General features: G+C 38.8%; 1 protein-coding gene and 1 long non-coding RNA gene across 7 annotated transcripts in view; one reads left to right on the top strand and one right to left on the bottom strand.

The window, feature by feature from the left end:
- The window catches only part of PALMD (palmdelphin), a 43,893-nt gene extending 34,247 nt beyond the window's left edge, over positions 1 to 9,646 (bottom strand). The window contains exon 1 of the mRNA XM_017651966.3: positions 9,322 to 9,646. Within this exon, the coding sequence (XP_017507455.3) occupies positions 9,322 to 9,366 (45 nt within the window). The 5' untranslated portion in view covers positions 9,367 to 9,646. The remainder of the gene's footprint in view (positions 1 to 9,321) is intronic.
- The window catches only part of LOC108392021 (uncharacterized), a 174,379-nt gene that overhangs the window by 4,505 nt on the left and 148,847 nt on the right, over positions 1 to 21,027 (top strand). For 5 of the 6 annotated variants that reach the window (XR_012130249.1, XR_012130246.1, XR_012130245.1 and 2 more), the window contains one exon: positions 20,818 to 20,837. This is a non-coding gene — a long non-coding RNA (uncharacterized lncRNA). Of the gene's footprint in view, positions 1 to 46; positions 5,898 to 20,817; positions 20,838 to 21,027 lie in introns of those variants that run through there. The other variant, XR_012130250.1, reaches the window with a different exon arrangement.

The raw sequence follows: 21,027 nt of genomic DNA, 5'->3' as shown, positions 1-21,027 counted from the left end.
AGGAGAAAAGGGAAATACTGTAACCAAAACAAAACAAATAATTTAATATCACTAGGAGCTCCCCAATGAGTTCATGAAATCAAGAAAGAAGATAAGTAGGTGATATGTATTTGCAGTAGTGTAAGCAAGGTAAAAATCTAAGGTGATGTGAAGATGTGAAAAACACTGAAGGCACAAAAAATGTGGGTGTATAAATACATACATATATATAATATATATATAACGTATATAATATATACACACACACTTGTGTATGTGTGTATGTATTTAAGATATGTTGAGAGCAAAAAGATAAAGGCAGTTATCAGACTTTTGCTGAGCTACGTAGTATAATAGCAACATGACAGACATACTCTAGAACTATTCCACTCCTATTTTGCTTCTATATTTTTGATTAAGGAGAACAATCTTGATCCTAGAAAGGCTGACACAAATACGCTCAAAGGAAAATCGAAGCCCAAGAGGAAATAAAGCACCAAAGAGCTCCTCAGACTCATTTCAGGGAGAAGAAACATTTATAGACAGGACAGAAAAATATTGTCTAGTAATCACGGAATCTTGGGTGAAGTGAAGAAGTATCAGATGACTGAATGTGGCAAACACCTCAATTTTGGGAGGACAGGAAAAGGTGAATTATGAATATTTAAAGACTGGTGAACTTACTGGTTAATCCCTGGCAAAGCTGTAGAATGAATTATTAAACAGTGTTGTATTTAGACAAAGAATGTCTCAGATAGTATTCGATTATAAAAGCAAAACATTTAAAACTATATTTCTTTTGCTTAATTTTTCAAGATCTGGAAATGATGAAGATTATGATGGTTGTAACAATAGCTAACATACTGAGAACTTTTTATGTGTCAGGAACTACTTAAAGCACTTAAGGGACCACATTTATCCTCACTATGTAGGTGAAGAAACTGAGGAAAGGAGATACGTTGATCATGGGAATTCAGTATATCTTGGTTTTAGCATGGCTGTTGACAAAGTTTTTTATTTTATTCTTTTAGAATTTTGTGTAAAGGTGAGAAGAAAGTAAAATATATTTGAAAGCAATTGTCTTAACATATTTTTAAACCAACGCCCTGCAAGAAGAGATAGAAAACCTAAATACTAAGTCAGTAAAGAAATAAACATAAACGTCCTGGTGGTTGCCATAGGGGGTGTAGGGGGATGGGCAAAACAGGTGTAGGGGATAAAGAGCTTCCTCCCCACCCCCCGACTTGGAAGATAATAAACTTCCAATTACAAAATAAATAAGTCATGGGAATGAAAGTACAGCATAGGGAATATAGTCAATACTGTAATAACTTTGTATGGTGACAGTAACTACACTTATTGTGGTGAGCATTTCATTATATAATTGTTGAATCAATATGTTATATACCTGAATCCAATATAATATTCTATGTCACCTATATTTCAATTAAGAAAAATACCTCCTTGGAGATTTTGATTGGAGTTGCATTAAACTTAGAATAAATATGGAAATACATGACAGCTTTTTATATTCAAATTTCACTTCAAGGAGTGGTGTGCCTCCAGACACACATACCATTTAGTCAAGTTTTTGTATATAAATTTTGCACATATCCACAGTAGGTATAAAATTTATTTTCTTCATACAAATTCTGCATATTTCCTAAGTAGGATTATTTTTATGTTTTAACAGTTTAAAAAAATTTTGTAGTTATTATGGATGTTTTCATACCTCTTTTGAATAATTGTTTTTCAGAAAGCCTTGGTATTTATATATTCATTGTGTATCTGATTACTGAACTTTCAAGTTATTTAACTTTAGAGACATTGGATTAAGGGCTAGAGAGTTTATTCACTTTCTCAAGTCATGTGGTTGGCCCAATGTTGGAAATGGTGTTGAATCTAATTTTCTATAACTTTCCAAAGGTGATTTTTATATGACTTTATCACTTCCCAGATATGTCAGTATAAACGCAATTCCCCAAACAAGGGATGCTATAGCACCAAGGGCTGTCTGTGGGTCAGTGTTCTTCTGTTTAACTCTGAGCACCAAATATTAAGAGCAACACTGACTTTTTGAAGAGTGTCCAGAATACACCTGTGATATGAGGAATATGAAATAAAGTAAACAAAGTTGTATAACTTCAGTGACTAGAGTCATGATGATTGGGTGGAAAATAAAGAGAACTAGATTCTGGCACATTATATCAGAGCTCTTAACACAAAGAGCTATTCTCAAATGGAATAAGGTATTTGGGAGGTATTGATCCACTGATACTGAAATTATTCAAGGAGAAGCTGGGTGAACATCTCTTGAGAATGTTGTAACCAGGATGGGAATGTGAACAAAGAAATTTTTGTTTTCTTCCAGTGCTATGATTATTTCTGCATCTAGCTTTGGAATAGAACTAAAAGGCATCCTACAGTATGGGAGAATATATTTGTAAATGACGTATCCGACAAGGGGTTAGCGTCCAAAATATATAAAGAACTCACATGCCTCAACAACCAAAATGCAAATAACCCCATTAAAAAATGGGCAGAGGATATGAACAGACAATTCTCCAAATTGTCTTGGCCAACAGGCACATGAAAAGATGCTCCACATTACTAATTATCAGGGAAATGCAAATAAAAACCACAATGAGATATCACCTCACACTAGTTAGGATGGTCAGCATCGAAAAGACTAAGAACAACAAATGCGGGTGAGGATGCAGAGAAAGGGGAACTCTCCTACACTGCTGGTGGGAATGTAAGCTAGTTCAACCATTGCGGAAAGCAATATGAAGGTTCCTCAAAAAGTTAAGAATAGAAATACCCTAATTCTTAAGTTAGCAATGGGAACTGGATGTGGTTGTAACTACTTCTTATGGGGTGAATTAATAAGAACACATTTTCCAAACCTCACTTTATTCAGTAACTTTAGTCTTCTTTCCCAGCCTTACAACAAATTCTGACAAATCTTTAGCATCTAGTTCGTATACTACTCTTTTATTCCTTTGTCTATCATTGTTTGTTCTAATGAATAGTGACAAAACAAAACTAAACACAAAGATAAACAGTAAACACGAAACAAGTCCCTAAATAATAAAGGGGTGATGGTAAACTTGTCCATGTCTTCAGTGAAAAAAAAAATCTGTTAGTAGACCAATCATTAACTTTCTCCTCCTTTCAGCTTGATAGTATTCATTTATTTAATCGTTCTTGATTTTTCTGTGTGCTCCAGCTCGCCCTGACTCAGTGCGGGGGTGCTGTTACAGACACAGTGATGTCTTGGCCTCAAGAAACCCTGGACGGAGGAAATAGACTGTGGGATAGAAGTGGGATGGGGAAAAGGTCACAAGGGCTTAGGATGCTCTAAAAAATGATTCTGTGGCAGCCCTATTAATGCAATAACAAATGCTTCTGAAATAGCTTCATAATCTTTCCTTCTGCACGTATACTCCTGGTGGCCTGGGTAAGGAGGGGCAGACTACAAGGGCTGAGGGACTGCTTCGGGTGAGAAAATATGCTTCAGTGAAGCAGAATCTCCATAGAATCTTCTCCTTCCTGCACTTCAAACTCTATTAGGAGTGAACCGCAGAGAAAGTTCTGACTGGGGGTGAGGTTTGTGCCTCTGGTGCTTATTAGAATTTATTGTGATATTGTGGTCAGAGAATCTGACAAGCAAAGAATGAATGCAGGTTGTACTACTTCACTAATCCCTTAACTTTTCTTGGTCTTAGGTTTTTCCATCTATAAATTAAGGGTGATATCTGCTTCTGAAAATACTTATAGGACTATTTGGGCCAATGAGACATGGATATGAAAGTTTAAAACAAATTTTTAAAAGTGTAAATGTTGTGTAGGCATGGTGCTGTTCTTATTGCTATTACTCTCAGAATTCTTTTGCTTCTGAGATGTACTTTATGTTCTAGATCTGTTAGCATAGCTTGATTTTGAATAGCTGTTGTAGCTCTGTTTAATATGTTGCCTCGCTGATGCAGTTACACACTGAAAACTTGGTTATCAGAACCGGAGCCAGTTTCGATTTCCATTCAGAGTTCAGGGAATAACCTGGTTCCATGTCTTAAGTGGCTTGACTGAATCCACTCAGTCAATGGGACTTTTACATAGAAGCCCTAACTAAGTACAGATCTCATCCAAACTGCTCCTACGGTGTCTATGGTGTCTTAGGAAAGCAGACACTTCACAAGTTTCCTAGTGAGGGAACTTCTTGAGACAATACATTTTCAAGAAGTCTCTTACCAAAATGACACCACTGCCACTTAAATTAGAATATTATTATTATTTTTAAGAGAAGCTAGTTGGTTTCAAGCTGGAGATTAGAAGGAGAAATCCAGTTTCAGGCTTAGCCTGAACTATCTTGCACTTGTTTAGACTCTAGGCAAACTTTGGTGCTTAGACTGATTTATTTCAATCACAGTTTTCTAAAAAAGCAGCTTTTCTGTTGATAATCTGGTAATGTTCAGAAAGTTCATGGGGATCCTTATAAGTAGAGGGCTTTGCAGAGTAACATTATCATTCTGTGGCACCCTGGAAAAACCTTTCCCTGTTATCAAAAAGCAGTTTCCTTAATGAGCTATCAAAATCATTCTACCTCGTCACATGGTCTCCTTTGTGGGTGGGCTATTATGTTTGGCAAAGAAATGTGGTACAGCACCTTTGTTTGAAGAAGCCTTTCCCTCTCTGAAGGAAACATGTAATCTCAGTACAGCACTGTGGAAAATAGTGCAGAGGCTTTATCGTTTGAATATTCTGGCACTGGACTTTTGTATTTAGGAGATTCCTGCACCCATGCACCATCATTGCGTGAATGTCTTTGGGAGCTCACAACAAATTAGGAGCTCTTCCTTTAACTGTGTCTTAACCAGAAAGTACTTTGGAACAAGGTGCAGTATGCATTCTTTTAGCTATTAATACTGTAAGAAGTCCTTAGAACTCTAAATAGTACAACAATCCAAACATACTTTGAGGTATAACTTTAGCAAAGACCCAGGTGGGCTTATTCTCATTTTCACTTTCCTCTGTATAGGCAGAATGAACAGGGAGATGATGCATACGGCCAGCTTAGAAAGAGAAGTAGGGCTGATTTCTTGGGCATGTGACCTGGGAAGTCCTCCCCAGTGCCACATTCTGAAGTGACCGGCACTTGGTTTAGTGCTCTGCTGTTACTGTCTTGAAATGCAGAATACTTTTTGAACAGGGTCCCATATTTTCACTGTGTCCTGGACTCCAATAATTAGGTAGCAGGCCCAGTGCTAAGGTCATTAAATGTTAGAAGGTACCAAATGCTGAAAAAAAGAGAAGAGGAGGCGCAGCGTCCAGTGATACTCAGTACGTGCTCAAGAAATAATGTGAGTTTGCATGTGTCTGTTACTGTTGTCATATTGGTCTCTGTATTGGGTAGATTTCTGTCTTATGTAAAGAATTTTTTGCCTCCTAAATCCTCATGTTTACAAGTCTAGAAAAAAATCCTTTGGGAGTGGAGAGAAACAGGGAATGGAATGGGGGAAATGTGAGAGCTCCTTATTATTTTGCATCCTGAGCAGCTTTGGCCAGCAAATCTGGCTCTGTTGCTCAAATTCCAGGGTCAGGACTTTATTTGGCTCCTTTCCAAATGGAGTCAGTCATAGGCAGGTGCTTGTTCTGGTGATTATTATTTTTGTTTAAGTTTGACAGAGGTCACAACCTTCACAGCCAAGCTCAAATGTCACCCTCTCTGGGAGGGCCATCATCCCTGCCACTCTGCTGCAAATTGCAACCCACCCCCACCCCGTCCGACACTCCTGATTCCTCTAGTTGGACTTCTTTTCATTTAAATGCATAAGGCTTGGGGCGTAGTAGGTGCTTGGGAACTTCATTGGGTAAAGGAATGAGAATGAGTTGGTAACACATGTTCCTAACAGCTGAAGGTAAGTAAGCCTTCATGAGAATAAAATGCCAGCTTTATGCTCTCCTCTTTTCTCCCCAGCTGGGTCTGTTCTCTGAAAATTGATTCTAGTTCTCAGAATTCTTCTGAGTCACCCCCCAAAATGGTGCTCTTTCTTCAAGTCTACAATGTCTAGCCACTGTAAAATCTAGTTTTCCAGTCCGGATATCCCATATTATTTAGTAACAGTATTTCCTAACATCACAGTAGGAATGGAGATAAGATACCTTCCTTGTGAAGAGGATGTCAACTGCATATGGTATATTATTCATCCTAAGGTTATCTTTCTATTTCTGAGGGGATCCACCTGGGCCTTTTCACTGGTAGTTAGTGTGGGCCCTGTTTACTCCCGGACAGAAACTCTCTATGCTGGAGACAAGCGTGGCCATCAGTTCCAGGAGTGTTAAAAGTAGATTTCAAATGATTAGTCTCCTCCAAAAGCTCTCCTTTTGTATGAAACTCAGCTGTTTGTTAAAATATGTATTAACTTGGAAAGAGCCTCAAGAGACTTTTAAATTAAAGTAATTTTTAATCAGTTTGTTTGAAGCAGCCCTGTTTTTGAGTTATAGTTGAAAACTGAACTCCTTCGCTAAGGGATACTTGGCCATTAATTCAGTAAGGGAAGAGTTGGCGCATGGATAAAATAATGGAGGAGGAACACGAGCATAAGTATGCAAAATAGAATCCATGTTTGGTACGCCTAAACTATTCCTCCCTTGAAACCATCATTTCTGTGTACTTTCATAATTTTTTTCTTTATTCTCTTTAAGTTTTTGAGAAGACTTCTGACTTACCAAACATTCAATTTAGTGATACGAGAAATGAATGGCACCATCAGAGTAATTTAGTTTTCAATTTGATAGCTGAAGTACCACATTCCATCCCCTTTCTGTATTTAATCTTTTTCTTTAAAAAGAGCAACAAGAAAACTGGCACTTGGTTCTGTCAAGCTATAGTCATAAATATTTGTTTTTTCAATTCCTTGCAGTGGATATAACGACTTTTTGGGCCCTAGAAACCAGATGGAATAAATACAACTGTGAAGATGATTTCATTTCATAGACCGGAATTGGAGGAACAAATTTCTAGATAAAGATCAAATCGATCTTAGAGTGTAAAAGTTCTGTTTTTTTTCCCCGTAACAAAGTGAAGTCTGTGAATTGCTGTGTTTTGGGTACACTGGACAATTGTCTTCTGATGCAGAATCATTTCAGTGCAGGGAAATAGGAGAAAAACAGTTAAAATAAGAAGACGGGCTCTGGGTTTTAGTCCAGGTGCGAGGGTTTGAAGATTTTTAAGTATTTCCAGAAGAGAAATAACGTCGGCAGACTCTCTGGCTGCTGTGTGTGTCCCTTGTCCCAGGGAGCGGGGAGCAGCTGGGGCAGGTCCTGAGTAAGGCCAGGGTGCGGAAGCCTGCCTTGCCCAGGTGTCTGGGAGGAGAATGAGCGGCTGTGTTGTTTCCATGGACACCCCACTGCCCGGTTTTCCCTGTAGGTGGTGACAAATGTAATTGGACTTAGCCTGGTGAGGTATAGGCTAGTGGAAATTTGTTCCCATAAACTTTTTCTAAGGTTTTCCTTACAACCTTTCAACATACATATCACTTCCAAGAGAGAATTACTGTGTGATCTTCCTTTGGAATTTGCTTAGTTCTCTCTAATGGTATATGTTTAGGCTAACTGAAGAATTCAAAAAGCAGTTTTTTAAAATCATCAGAGTGTATGCTACAATATTGAGGAACCTAGTTACTCTCCTGTCTGCTTGAAAGGCACTGTGAGTCTTGTTCTATCTCTATTTGCATTTGAAACTTCAGTGAAAACTCCTCGTCTCCCTGAATAACAGGATGCAGTTATTCCTTTAGAACATGTGGCTTCAGGGCGAGCTATCAGGCGCACAGCAGGTAATGAGGGCTTCAGCACGAGTGTGCTGCAATTCTTAAAGGGGCTACTTGTGTGTTTTGTTGGATACACGATTTAGTTCAGTTAATTAGGTGGTAGAAGCATCAGAAAAAGTGAAGCTTGCACCCACACAACTCACACAGTCTAATAAAGTAACCTTTAGACGACAGCTGTAATGCAAAAGGCCTGTGCCAAAAACAACAGTGGGGCTCAGTTCCTGCCCCTTAAAGCAGGACAGCTGAAATGGTGGCGAGTTCAACAACAAAAAAGATTAAAACAAAACAAACAACAATCCAAACCAAAGTTTTCTCAGGAAAGGAAAGTGTACTGATTAGAAGTTAGACATTTCAAAAGCATTGTTTTATGGAAAAGTGCCAACCTTATCCATGGACTTCTGGTTTCTTACCATTGGCTGAGGAAATATTTCAACTTACTGAATCCTTTCTGGGTGAAACTGAAACACTGTATCCTCTTAATATAAATTCTATATTGGGATTAGCATTATTACTAGGGCAATTTGAAGAGCAAATTCTGATATTCTCCTACCCACCCTGATTTAGCATCAGGTTTTAAAAAGTGCTCATTTTTTCCTGACAGCTAATTTCAGTGGTAGAAAATGCTGAGAAGTTGGGATGTTGATTTCAAAATTAAAAAAAAATTATATCACAAATTGCAGCTAATGATAAATGATTGTGCCACAGATTTCCAGGTTACTGCCAAATACATGATTTTGTAAAAATTTTTTAAAAGCTGGATCATTTAAGGAAAGTAATTCATTTCTTGCTTTGTCTCTTTACCAGGACAAATTTTAAAAATGGACAATTTTCCTTCCCAGTATTAATAAAATATTTTCCAAATCCATTGCATTACATGCAGTGCGTTCCTTTATCAAGATCTTGCTCAGTTTGTCACTCTGCTGGAAGCTGATACCATACAATTAATCTGATACATGCTTTTACCTACTTTTCTCTTGTTTAACAGCTTAGCTGAAGTACAAAAACACTCCTAATTTTGTTCCATTTTCTGGGACATACTACCACATTGCAAATAAAAAGTTTCAAGTTGTCTGTTTCATTAATTTTTCTCTCCCTCTCTTAAAAGATTTTAACTTTTTGGCTATTCAATGTTTTAAAAAGTTTCCAAGTTGGAGATCTATTTTTTGATCTAATGTCTGTCAAATATAAAGTTAAGGAAAAGCTGCATTTTTAAGGTACATAGAAGGTGAACGACAGTTAAAGCAGTTAGCAAACACTGCCTCAAAAGCTTCTGATTGCTGTTTAAAATGTTGGCACAGTTTTGTGAAAAATAAAGAGCATTTATTTGCTCGTTGCTCAAACCCAAGAGGTACAGAGGGTCACAAGGGTTAAGAAAGTGGCAGAGACATGTCCACGTAGGATGACAGTTCTGTTTTTCCACTTAACGGGGCTCAGCGGCAGGGGCACCTAACACTGTTTCTGCTGTTCCTCTAAGCAACCACCTTCATGAGTTATAACTATTATGCAGACTTACTGTGATGGCCTGAAGTCTCTCCTTCACCAGCTCAGCTTCTTCCATTCTAGAAGTCAAGGGCAGGCAGACGGCGAAGGAAGTCCAATTCTACCATAAAGCAGGAGCCTCCTTGGGGAGAGGAGCGGGGGTGAGCAAGGAGAAGCTCTTTACAGCAGTGGTGAAAGGCAGAAATCCCCGACTCGGCAGGAGTGTCTCTGAGCAGATGTACAGATCAGGCTAGACAGGCACATGTAATGAGGGTGTGCTGGGGAGGCAGACGCTGAGGCTGCTGGCACTAGTTGACTGACAAGTTTGAACGGCAGCGGCACAAGCCCTTTTCCTTCAAGGGCTGCCAGCTCTTTGTTGTAATGTGCGCAGTTAGCAAGGCACATTTTCTTATTAACCATTCCTTACCCAATTCATTACTTTACAGGAGTGACACAGAGAGCACATGCTTTGAGCTTGTAATCAGCCTCTGCTCAAGCAACACATGACCATTTCTGCATGTGTGAGTCTGTGTGTTTGTACAAACTTAGTTTAGCTGCACTTTCCTCCAGGGTTTTCAAAGACAGAGAGCCTCACCTTGACTGGGCCAAGTCACCTTCTTGTCTTTCTTCCTCTCATTGGCTTTAGATAATAATAAAAAATGCTGTAGTTACTTTAGAACTTAATATAGTGGTAAATTTACATCTGGTCTTTTCCTCTATCTCCTGCTCCGATTTCAGCAGTTTGTTACAAACTTAGGAATCTTCAAGTCATGGCAAAATCATGGGTGTTAACGTGTCTCCATTAAGAGCTTGGCCCACCAGTACTGATCAGTGTGGTTTAAGTGCTGAGTACCACCTTCCGCTCCTTCTTGCCTTAGATTTCCATGGAATGCAGTTCTTTTGGACCTTGCTCAGAAATGACACTCTTGCCTTTCAGGAAGGTGGCTATTTTGACCTCACCAGTTATGCAAGAGAAAGAAGGGAGCATCGAAAAGTGTGAGAGACATACTCGAACTCATGCAGTCCGACATCGAGTGGGTATGCTCTTGCTCTTTAGATAAAGAAAGTCAAGCCCAGTGTAACTCTTAGGTCAAAGCAGAAGCTGGACGTTTTACAACTGACTTTGTTTTCTTTTCCCTACCATTTCTCTAATTAAATTTTGATGTAGTAAACTCTAATTACCATCTACCTCATTGCTGTGTATTTGGATTCTATCAGGCCCCTTCATAGCAACATGCAACTGAATAGGTTAAAAGACAAGCCAAACATTGAACATATGGTTTAATTTCCTTTGTACTATTGATATCAGTAATAATAACTAATACTTGTCGAGTACTCTCTGTAGACAAATGCTTTATATATCATTTATCTTGCAAAGTGCTAAAAGATAGGTGCTATTATCCTGATTTTAAATGTGAGGGAACTAAGGCTCAGAGAAGTGATTTGCCATATAGCTAATAAGCATCAAAGCCAGGGCCATAACCTGGCCTGTCTGACTTTATAATAGCCATTATCCATCAAGCCTGCCCAAGGAAACAGGCAGGGTGAGACACAGGCTGAAGGTTAAATCAGTCTTTATGAGAAAGAATTGGACCCCCACCTCCTCCACCACCCAGCTCCCAGGACACTTACAGCTAGGAGTAAACCTCTCAGGTGGAACCCTTTGGGAATCTCCTCTGGGGAAACTAGGTGGCCGTATGGAGAAAAGATTTCCCCATATTGTCATTTGCAGCCACCCAACCAAGAACTCCAGGTGAACCCTCCAGTTTCAAGAGTCTAAAATCACACTTGAGAGAAGTTTGTTCTGGCTCATTCATCCTCAAAAGAGATGTTTAGGGAGACTAGAGAAGAGGAGAATAATTTCACATGGACCAAGTTTGGCTACTACTGGATGGATATTTAAGTTTTAAAATGAATCGAATCTTCAAAACTTTTGATTTTGTTTATCTGCAGATCTAGGCTGAAATTAAAGACAAGAGAGCAGCAGTGATAAATATCTCAGTCATACTTGCATATTTGCTGCCCAGAATGGATGGGCAGTCATCCAGTTTTTAGTCTGGATCTCTTCCTGAAAACGATTTACCTTTCAAATCTCATTTCTGCTATGGGGAAATCCCAAGGGTTTTCAGTGTAGGGGAGGACAAGATAAAATAAGATCAGGGAATTTAGGAGGGAGCAGAGTTGTGACACCTGATTGATATCATCCTGTGTTTATTCTTTACTTGATAATACTAGTAATTGCTAATGTTTTTAAAGTATGTTTTATTTATTCAGTCTGCACTAGTTTATTGAGCACCTACTATGTGTTGGGCATTGTGCTAGATATTTGGGAAATGGAAATGAACAAAATTCCTGCTCTCTTGGAATTTATATTCCAGTAGGCAATGAAAGATAAACATAATAAGCAAGCAAAATATTGTAGGTGAGAAGATGATTATGTTAATCTGAGTCCTCTAAGAAACAATTGCCAAGATGGGTTAATGTGTTGGGTTTTATTAGCAGAATGACCGTATGAGGGAAAATGGAGAGGTAGGCAGATAAGGCTGGAGCTAGGAAAGTCTGGGAGAGTGATCTGATTGTGGTGAGTCTGACTTGAGTCAAGGAGAGAGAGAGAGGAAAAATCAGGTGGAAACAGCCTAGTTGCAGTATAGGCCAAGGAAGATTGCAAAGCCATCAGAGAGCGTTCTGGAGCCAAGGTCAGCTACCAGAGAGGTCCTCTGTTTCCCAGGAACAAGACTGTTTCAGCATTCCTGCCATACTCAATCATTGGCTGGGAGTGACCCCCGAGAGGCGTGACCTTGGCTGCAAATACAGGGATGGATTTCAGGGTGCAGCAGCCAGGACCCTTGGCTAATTGTGCTCTTGTAGTTAAATGCCTGAGAGGCATATTTTCATGACAGCCAAAGTGATAAACGCTGTGGAAAGAAAACAGAGCAAAAGAGGAGAATAAAGATTGCCAACAGGTAGAGAAGTCACAATTTAGAATTCGGCCTTTAAGGCAGCCTCAATGAGAAGGGAGCGTTTGAACAAGGCCTTGAACAGGGGGTGGGACTTAACCTTGATGATGCCTATGAGAAGAACATATCAGGAAAAGGCTACACAAAGTCCCAAGTATGGACAATATCTGGTATATTATAGGAACAAAACCCCTGTGGTTAGAAAGGGGGACTTGAGGGGAAAGGGTAAGAGGAGATGGGCTGGAAATATAACAGGTCTCAATCCACGCAGGGTCTTGCAGGTAAGGCCACTGTATTCTCTGTGGGGTGAGAAGCCACTGAGACGTTTGGAGCAGAGAAGTGACATGACCTCACATATTTTGCAAGGATGGAAGCAGGGAGACTAGGTAGGGCACTGTTGCGGCAGTCCAGTTGAGAAATGATGGTAGCTTGAGCCAAGGTGGTAGCAATGAGAGTAGGGGGAATTGGTCAAACTGTGGACATATTTTAAAATAGAACCAACAGGATTTCTTAAGATTGAATATGGGGTTTGAGTGAAAGAGTGGATTCATGATAGCTCTAAAACTCTTGGACTGAGGAAATGGGAGCTGCTGTCAATTGAAACAGGAAAGTTGGTGGAGTGGTTTTCTTTTGAGGGAGAGGGTAGGTTCCAAGAACTCAGGTTTGGACAAATCAGTTATCACATGGGATATTGAACACACGATTGGATATATGGGTTTGGAATTTAGAAATTTCTGCTGAATTTATCATCTTTGTCAAATAGATATTCAATAGAACTCTATCTGCTTTCAATTATCTTATTAAACTAATTTTGCTAAATACTTTGTTTTTTGACCTTCCATGTAAATGAGAATGGCAAGAATTAAAAGTTACAATCAATTTACCGGACCTTATGTTAGGAGTTCAGGGATATAAGAGATTCTGAGATAGTGCTCTTTTTAAGAATGAATTTGCTATCTGGTTGGAGAGGTAAGACATGCTTGAAACAATTAGAAAACAAAGAAATAGTAAATCAACTGTCATTATATTCTGTTAAAGGGCTAACTATTGCACTGTTTGAGACTGTAGCCTAGTGAATAACAGTATGTGACAGTAGTAAGTGCAAGATGAGTTGAAGAAGATGAAGATTAATGTAAGTTGCAGGAAAACTGCAACACAAAGAAAGCAGAACCTAAAAGCAGAAAAATCATTTCTAAGTGTGAATGGGAGGGAAACATAGTGTGTTGGAAGACCAGAAAGGAGGTTGTCCTACCTGGGGCAGAAAGGAGAAATTAAATAGAAAGATTGATAGAAATATACATCCATCCATAGAATTTGATGTTCAGGGAAAATGAACTAGGGGAGTGGGAGATGTAAGATCGAATTCATATTTCAAGATAATGAAACTGTCAACTCTTCAGACCGTATAGGAAGAGTTTGGAAAGATTAGGTAGGTGGATCTTTTAAGAAGGTAGGAAATATGAAATGTAAGTCCCTGTGGAAAGAGTCTAAAAAATTGCCTATAATCTGTAAAAGGAAAGATCCCCAGGCCTCTTCCTATCTTTCAGAAGGTCTGAATCCAGAGGCCAAGAAGTAGGTGACTGAGTAGGACAAAATAAGTGGAGTAGTAGCTGAGATGCTAATATAAATATTTTAAAACCCAAGGGTGATGGCAATATGAATGACTTATAAGGGAGAAATCCAAAAAACATTTCAATAAGAGGGTTAAATTGGAGAGAAAGATGAGAATTTGATAAATTCCAAATTAAGCACCAAATAGAAGCTTAGAGATTTTTTTGGGTTGAAAGCCACAGAGAATTAAAATCCAGATAAAATAATGGCAGGAAGAAAACTGAAGGAAACCAAAGGCAGGAAATAAATATTTCTAGGATGTTTAAGTGAAAAGACTGTTCTAGAGCCTTTTGAAACCAGCTCCTGTTGAACAAGTCTTTGCTCACTCTCCTACGGACTCCTCTCTCTCTCTCTGCAGTCTTTCTCTCATTCCTTCTTTCTTTATGGCTTCTCTGACTTCTGGAAGCTACAGCGGTGTCAGCCTAAGGACAAAGAATTTCCTTCTCACACTATCTCTCTGAAAGAATCATAGAGAAAATCCTGACCTTCAGATTTATTTTGTGCTAGCCACTCCACCTCTAGTCTTACCCTTGGCTCCTACTGCTACATCACTGAGTGATGTGAGATTTTTTCATGTCCTTTCCTTCTGCTGTTGACCCCTGGATGACATTTAATTTCTGCATGCAAGTAACTAACGGGTATGTGAACGGGATGACCACATGAATTACAAGAGATCCCGGTACTGTTTTTCTTTCTATTGTGCTCTGTATATTTGGGTTGACAATATACCCATATCTTTGTTAGGTAATTTCAGCTTTAAGTGGGCAAAATGCATTGGCTTCAAAACAGTCCCTTACAGTGAAGGTGCTCATTTACATGAATGATACCTGAACTGGGCAGCATTAATCCTTCCTTCCTTCTTCATCTGCCTCCAGCACACTCGTTTGATTTTACTCCTACCTCACTGGTTTTTCTTTCTTACCCTTCTTTTCCGTTTTTCTCTACTCATTCCCTAGGGATCTCACTTAGTGTCAACCTACAAATGCCATTTATATGCCAAGACTCCAGAGTATCTTCAGTTTAGGCTACTCTGCTGTCCGAGCGTCTGGAGCTGTTACCTCTGCCTGGAATTCATCTCCCTGGATATCTGTATGACTCCTTCCCTCACTGTTTTTCAGGTCTTTGACCTCCATGAGGTCAACTACACTATAGAAAACTATAAACCTCTCTCTCTGATTCTCTCAATCTCCCTCACCTTGCTCTATTTTTTGTCGTAGTCCTTACCATCTTCTACAGTACTACATAATGCACTCTGTTTGTTTATGATCTGTCTTCTGTCACTAGAGTACAACTTCCACATAGTGAAGGGTTTTGTCTGTCTTCTAAGTGCTTAGAACAGTTCTGATACCTACTGGACACTCAATAAATAATTGTTGAATGATTATTATTATGACCTGTTTGACTGTCCAGTATCTGTCAGATGTTTCATAGCCTGCTTAATGGATTTGGAAGTCAGCAGTCAAAAAGATGAAATAAACTGTCAAGGTTACATATCCAGTAAGCAGTGTAACCAGGATTTAAATCTAGGATTGCCTGGTCCCAAAGCTCCATCTCAGTCCACTAGATCATCCTACCATTATTTTTTCTTAGTTGTAATGAGACACCATAGCATGAGATTTAGCTACATATATCACTGTATGCCTAGAATGTATATTATGTATGACAAGCCAATTTGATGATTTGTGGAATTGATTTTTTAAGACTTGATGAAATCTATAACCATTTTTCCTTAGGAATTTGTTTAAAGATTAGACTATAACTTTTCTTTAAGCAAAGTATTCCAGAGGTATAGAAGTACTAAAAAAAATAGTATTAGCAGACAGTAGAAAATTGTGTATGGTTAAGCATTTGGCTTTCTTTTCCAACAGCATACAGTTTTTTCAGGCTGAGTCTTCCAGAATTCTAACAGCAGCTCAACCTAGTGGAAAGAATATTTAACCAAACCAACTGTTGGACTTTTTTGGAGATAAAGAAAGCAGCTGTTTTCTGAACACAGCCTCAGTTACTATTCAATAGCCTATTGAAAATAGCCACAGATAAAAAAAATAACCTACTAACAAATCAAACATCCACAGCAAAATAACCCCCACCCATCACCCATCAAACAAAATGAAAACAGTCAGCATCATAAAAAGAATTAACATTGCTTTAAACCACAGGAAAGCAAGAGTCTGTACAGTTGACTCTTGGGTAACTGCAGTTTTAGAGTGCTGACCCCCGTGCGGTTGAAAATCTGCATATAACTTTTGACTGTCTAAAAACTTAACTACTTACAGCCTATTGACTGGAAGCCTTACTGATATGATAAATAGTCGATTAACACATATTGTGTGTGTTACATATGTTATAGACCGTATTCTTACAATAGAGTAAGTTAGAGAAAATGTTAATTGATGCAAACTCTGAAAATTTTTCTAATGTATTTATTGAAAAAAATCCACATGGAAGTGGACCCATGAAACTCAAACCCATGTTGTTGAAGGATCCACTGTAACTATCATTCCACCAAGATGAAGGACTGTAGGTGCCTCAGCACAATGCATTCTCCTCTATCAGTTTACCATACACATACCTACACGCTGTGGAGGGCATACCCTGGTATGGTGCGCACCACCGAAGGGATCAAAGGAGCTGTCTAGACTGAACTTAAAATGTATGTGTTTTGAGTCAGAGCATTTAGTGAGGACCTTTGCCTTATTCACTTCCTCTCCTTTGTTAGCAGAGTGAGGAAGCTGCCCTTCCCTCAGCATTGTTTGTGGGCTTGGGTGTTTCAAAAAATGTTGTTCCACTATGATATCTTCACTGGACAGTTTCATTTGTAGCCAGTCAATTCAAAATAACATTTAAAATGTTTAGGCCAAAGAATGTTCCTGAAGTCAAAAGTATTTTGAATGGTGCTCGCAAGATGTGATGGAACATACTAATTGGATGTTTAAATTGTTTTAACTTGCTTCTGGTGTACTTAGCTGCTTGAAAAGCTTGAGCTTCCTTTGCTTTTGTTTTGAAAAATTATTTCTTCTTTGTCTTTTCAAGTTTGTCATTTTAAAGAGTAACTGAATACAAGTTTTCACATTTGAGTAGTTGGAAGTTTTGCCTGAGATTTGCACAAAGAAATATTGCATGGGGTCCTTTCAGTTCATGGAATTTTTACATTCCCTTTTTCTTTTCTCCTTAAGTTTGAATCCCAGTTTCTGTTGATATAGCTTAAGAAATACCCTAAATCTGTACCAGGATAATAAATACAACAGAGAAATTGAAACTGATCGTTGAGGATCTATCCTCCCCATAAAGATGTCATTGATTCCATAGTTTTAGTAGACTCCAGAGTTTAGAGATGGGGACTCCTGGTTCTAATATTTAGATCTCAAAAACTTGCATTCCTTAAGAAGATTCAAAGAACAGTCTGGCTTCCACAAGAATGCAATGGATATGGAGTTGGAAAGGAGTGTCACTACTTAAAGGAAGCCCAACTACTCTGAGTTCTGACTGTTCGTTCATTCACCTCTCCATACATCACACATGGGTTAAACATCTACTGACTATGTAACTGATATCGTGTTATGTGCTAGAGACAGAGATGAATAAGACAATGAACTCCTTTTATTGGAAAAGACAGGAGGTAAACAGAAGACAAATAAACACTGTGTAAAAAGTGCTAGGTCACCACAGTCAGACTCAGCAGTGGGAAGGCCAGAGTTCAGTAAAGTCATCCTTGCAGAGATGACAGCTGAGCTGAATTTTTGAGCCTTTTAGATTTGGACAAATTGGGTGAATTTACCAAGAGAATGAGTTGGGGGCCAGCCCCTGATTTTCTAGGTCATCATAGACAGACTGCATGATCCCCCCAGTACAGATTCCTTAGCAGACGCCCTGATTTTCTAGGTCATCATAGACAGACTGCATGATCCCCCCAGTACAGATTCCTTAGCAGACGATGAAATGACAGACCCACCAAATTGTTCATGTACAGGCTTATATCCCCAGTTTGCTATCTAAGGTAGGTGGTGTTCGAAGACCATACATATGTATACATATACACACACATATTTTAAATATATTTGTCCATATGTATTTATGAATGGTCCTTAGCTAATTTGCATACACCAAAATCTTGATTCTCTGACAGTAGAAAGTTCATAAATCTATGTAGTTTTGAAATCAGAGAGACATGGGCTTATTTTCTAACTTTCCCACTTACTAGATGGGTGAGAGTTTGGAAAAACCACTTAATATCTCTGACAGTTTGTTTCTTCAGGGTAAACTTATAGTAATAAGAGTTCTCATAAAATTTTTTGATTAAGGTTAAATGAATATTTAAATAAAGGTGGTCATGGAGCATGACAGTAACTTAATAAATAGCAACTTTTATTTTTATGATTATTGTTATTATTGTATAAGACAAGTTCTCAGGTCAATTAGCTCTTGTAGACACATTATATTTTCTTTCAATGCTTTCACATTTGTTGAATGCATTTTTCTACACATATAACCCAGCTCTGTAATTGACTTGTTCAGGAGAAAGACCAGAGTTTCATCTTTCTCTATAAATGAAGAAACTATCAAATATGTTCATTTCTAACATGGGGGAACTGGAGCATAGATGGGCGGACTGATTGAGCAGGGAGCCAATTCATTAAAATGGTAACATTCTCTGTCCAGTAGTCTTTCCATTAGACTGATTATGGAAATCTTGGAAGGTTTGGTCTGATTCTTTGATATTATGGAAATATGCTATAAGCTTATCCAATTAGATTGGCTTCTAGGCAGAGCCATCAGTCTGGAAGCTGGAGTGCAAGCCAGTTATGTTAAAGTGGATTTACATGGCAAAGCAAGAAATGAGCCAGCTGTCAGTGTGTCTGCCCTTCAGTCCATTTCACCATTAAGAGTGAAGGCTCTGAGGTTTTGCTTACTGACAGATTGGATTCCAGACAATTGTAATTCTAGCCTGAAGATTTTTGGAAAGAAGTGTTTTGAAAGATGCCAATTGAAAGTTTACTTCTGAAATATTCAACGGGTCCCTCTTTGGGGAGATGGATGCTTTGTAAGGGCCGATGATTATTGCCTGTCTCAGGTAGGCCTTTAAAAAGGAGCCTAAACAAATAAAACAAAACAGAAAACCCCAAACATGTTTATTCAGAAGTTTTTCTCTATTTGCTCTATTTTCTATACTCTGGAAAATTGCTTTTTCATCATTAGATCCTCTCCTTCCTCCCCTTCTCCTCTCTTCCCTCCATCTCTCCTCTCTTTTGATGCGATTTTAACTGTAGGAGTTAGATCGCTTAATGTGCGCAGAGGGCAAAGACTGAAAGAATTGCATTAAGCAGCCATGCAGTGGTGTGGGTGGAGTGAGAATTCAAAAGAACACTAAGTTCCGAGAAATACAGTTGCCACAAACAGAGCTGCAGGAACTCACTTAGAGCTGGATGTTAATTAGAGTCCTTATGAAATTTGAAGGACTAAAGTATAGTCCAAATAGTAACAGAAATGGCTGCCACTTTATACCCACATTAGTTGCCCATTAACCACTTATTTTTTAATCTCATCAATAAAACATCCCTTTGTATGTATCTAATTTTTATCTTGTAATGGAAGAAATTTTTTAGAAGAGAAATTTAAAAACAATTTAAATGAAAATGTCCTAAGTGAAATTCCAAACAGCAGTCTACTGTGTTCCTTGTAGACCTTGGAATTCTGAAAAATGAAATCCTAAGCCATTATGGTACCACAATAGTAACTAGCCCTCAAAGGCAGACCTTGAATAGGGGAAGGAGCCTAATTCAGTTGGGAAAGAAAGGTCGAGCCAGATGACTATCTCTGGTTAATTTTGTCCAAGGCTTTAGTAATTTGCTATGGTTTGCCTGCTTGACATTTGATTTCCATCAAGCTATAGTCTTATGCACCTCCTTTACTTACATCTCTCTTTTGGAAATGGATATGAATGAAATAAAAATCACATCCTTTTAGGGTGTTGGGCAGATCCATTTTCCTTTCTTTGAATTTACCAGTTCAAAGTGTGTGAGGAAGCAAGAAAATGCATTTTATGATGGCCTATTGGAGTAAGTATTATTTTTCCTGGAGCTATTGAAGGTAGTCAGATCTCTTCCAACAGAGCAATGTAAATACTGTGAGTTTTGTGTTGAGCTTTGTGTGACTGCTGGGTCTTCTCCCCCTTCCCACAAATCTACCAAGGACAAATGCACATATTCTGACATCTAGTGTGCAAACAAATGGTATGCAGTGGATACACAATGGGTGAAATGTACAGAGATGGCTTAGAGGCCAGTACAAATGGTAGCCCCCAAAATTATTTATAAAGAGGCAAAGCAGTAACTTCCTAACAGAGGGCTCAAATAGAGAAGGGTCTGTTCTCAAAAAAGAATGTAATGATTCAGTTCTGTGCATTTGTTTATTGATGACCATTTTTTCTCTTACATCTAGACATTCCACCAAAACAAGCTGCATAATCTCCCCCTTGGGAGCCAACTCAGAGCTTAGCTTTATTTACAAACTTCAGTATACTAAAGTGCAAAATGTTCTAGCTGATTGAATAGATACTACATGGCAGTCCACTGACCTCTCTAGGGATAAATATTCAACTGCTACAGAGAAGTCCTAAATGTTAGCTGATTCATTGTCAGTATTTTTTTTCCCTCTATTTACTATAGTCCATACCACTGATTTTAACTTTTTTCTTTCTCTCACCTTTCTTCCTTCCTCCCTCCCTCTTTCCCTCCCTCCCTCCCTTCCTTCCTTCATTTCTCCCTCCCTCACTCCCTCTCCCTTCTTTTTTTTCCTTCCTTCCTTCCTTCCTTCCTTCCTTCCTTCCTTCCTTCCTTCCTTCCTTCCTTCCTTCCTTCCTTCCTTCCTTCCTTCCTCCCTCCCTCCCTCCCTCCCTTCCTCCCTCCCTCCCTCCCTCCCTTCTTTCCTTCCTTCCTTCCTTCCCTCCCTCTTTCTTTTTCCAGTTGGTGTCTCTCTACTTCAGGTAAGATTCTGCAATAAACAAGAAAGAGCTTTTGGCTGCTAAGCTGAGCTTTTAACTTTCTCACTTCCATTTGCTTCAAAGGCACAAAGTTCACACTACATTAGAGCTTGACCTTCACAAGAGAAGAATGGTGGGATGCAGGGTAGGAAGAAGCCTAATCTGCCTATCCATACCCATTGGCAATGCTGTA

The sequence above is a fragment of the Manis javanica genome, chromosome 4 (genome assembly GCF_040802235.1).
Source record: "Manis javanica isolate MJ-LG chromosome 4, MJ_LKY, whole genome shotgun sequence".
NCBI classification, from domain to species: domain Eukaryota; kingdom Metazoa; phylum Chordata; class Mammalia; order Pholidota; family Manidae; genus Manis; species Manis javanica.
Note: the sequence above shows the minus strand (reverse complement) of the source record. Positions and strands in the feature narration are given on the sequence as shown.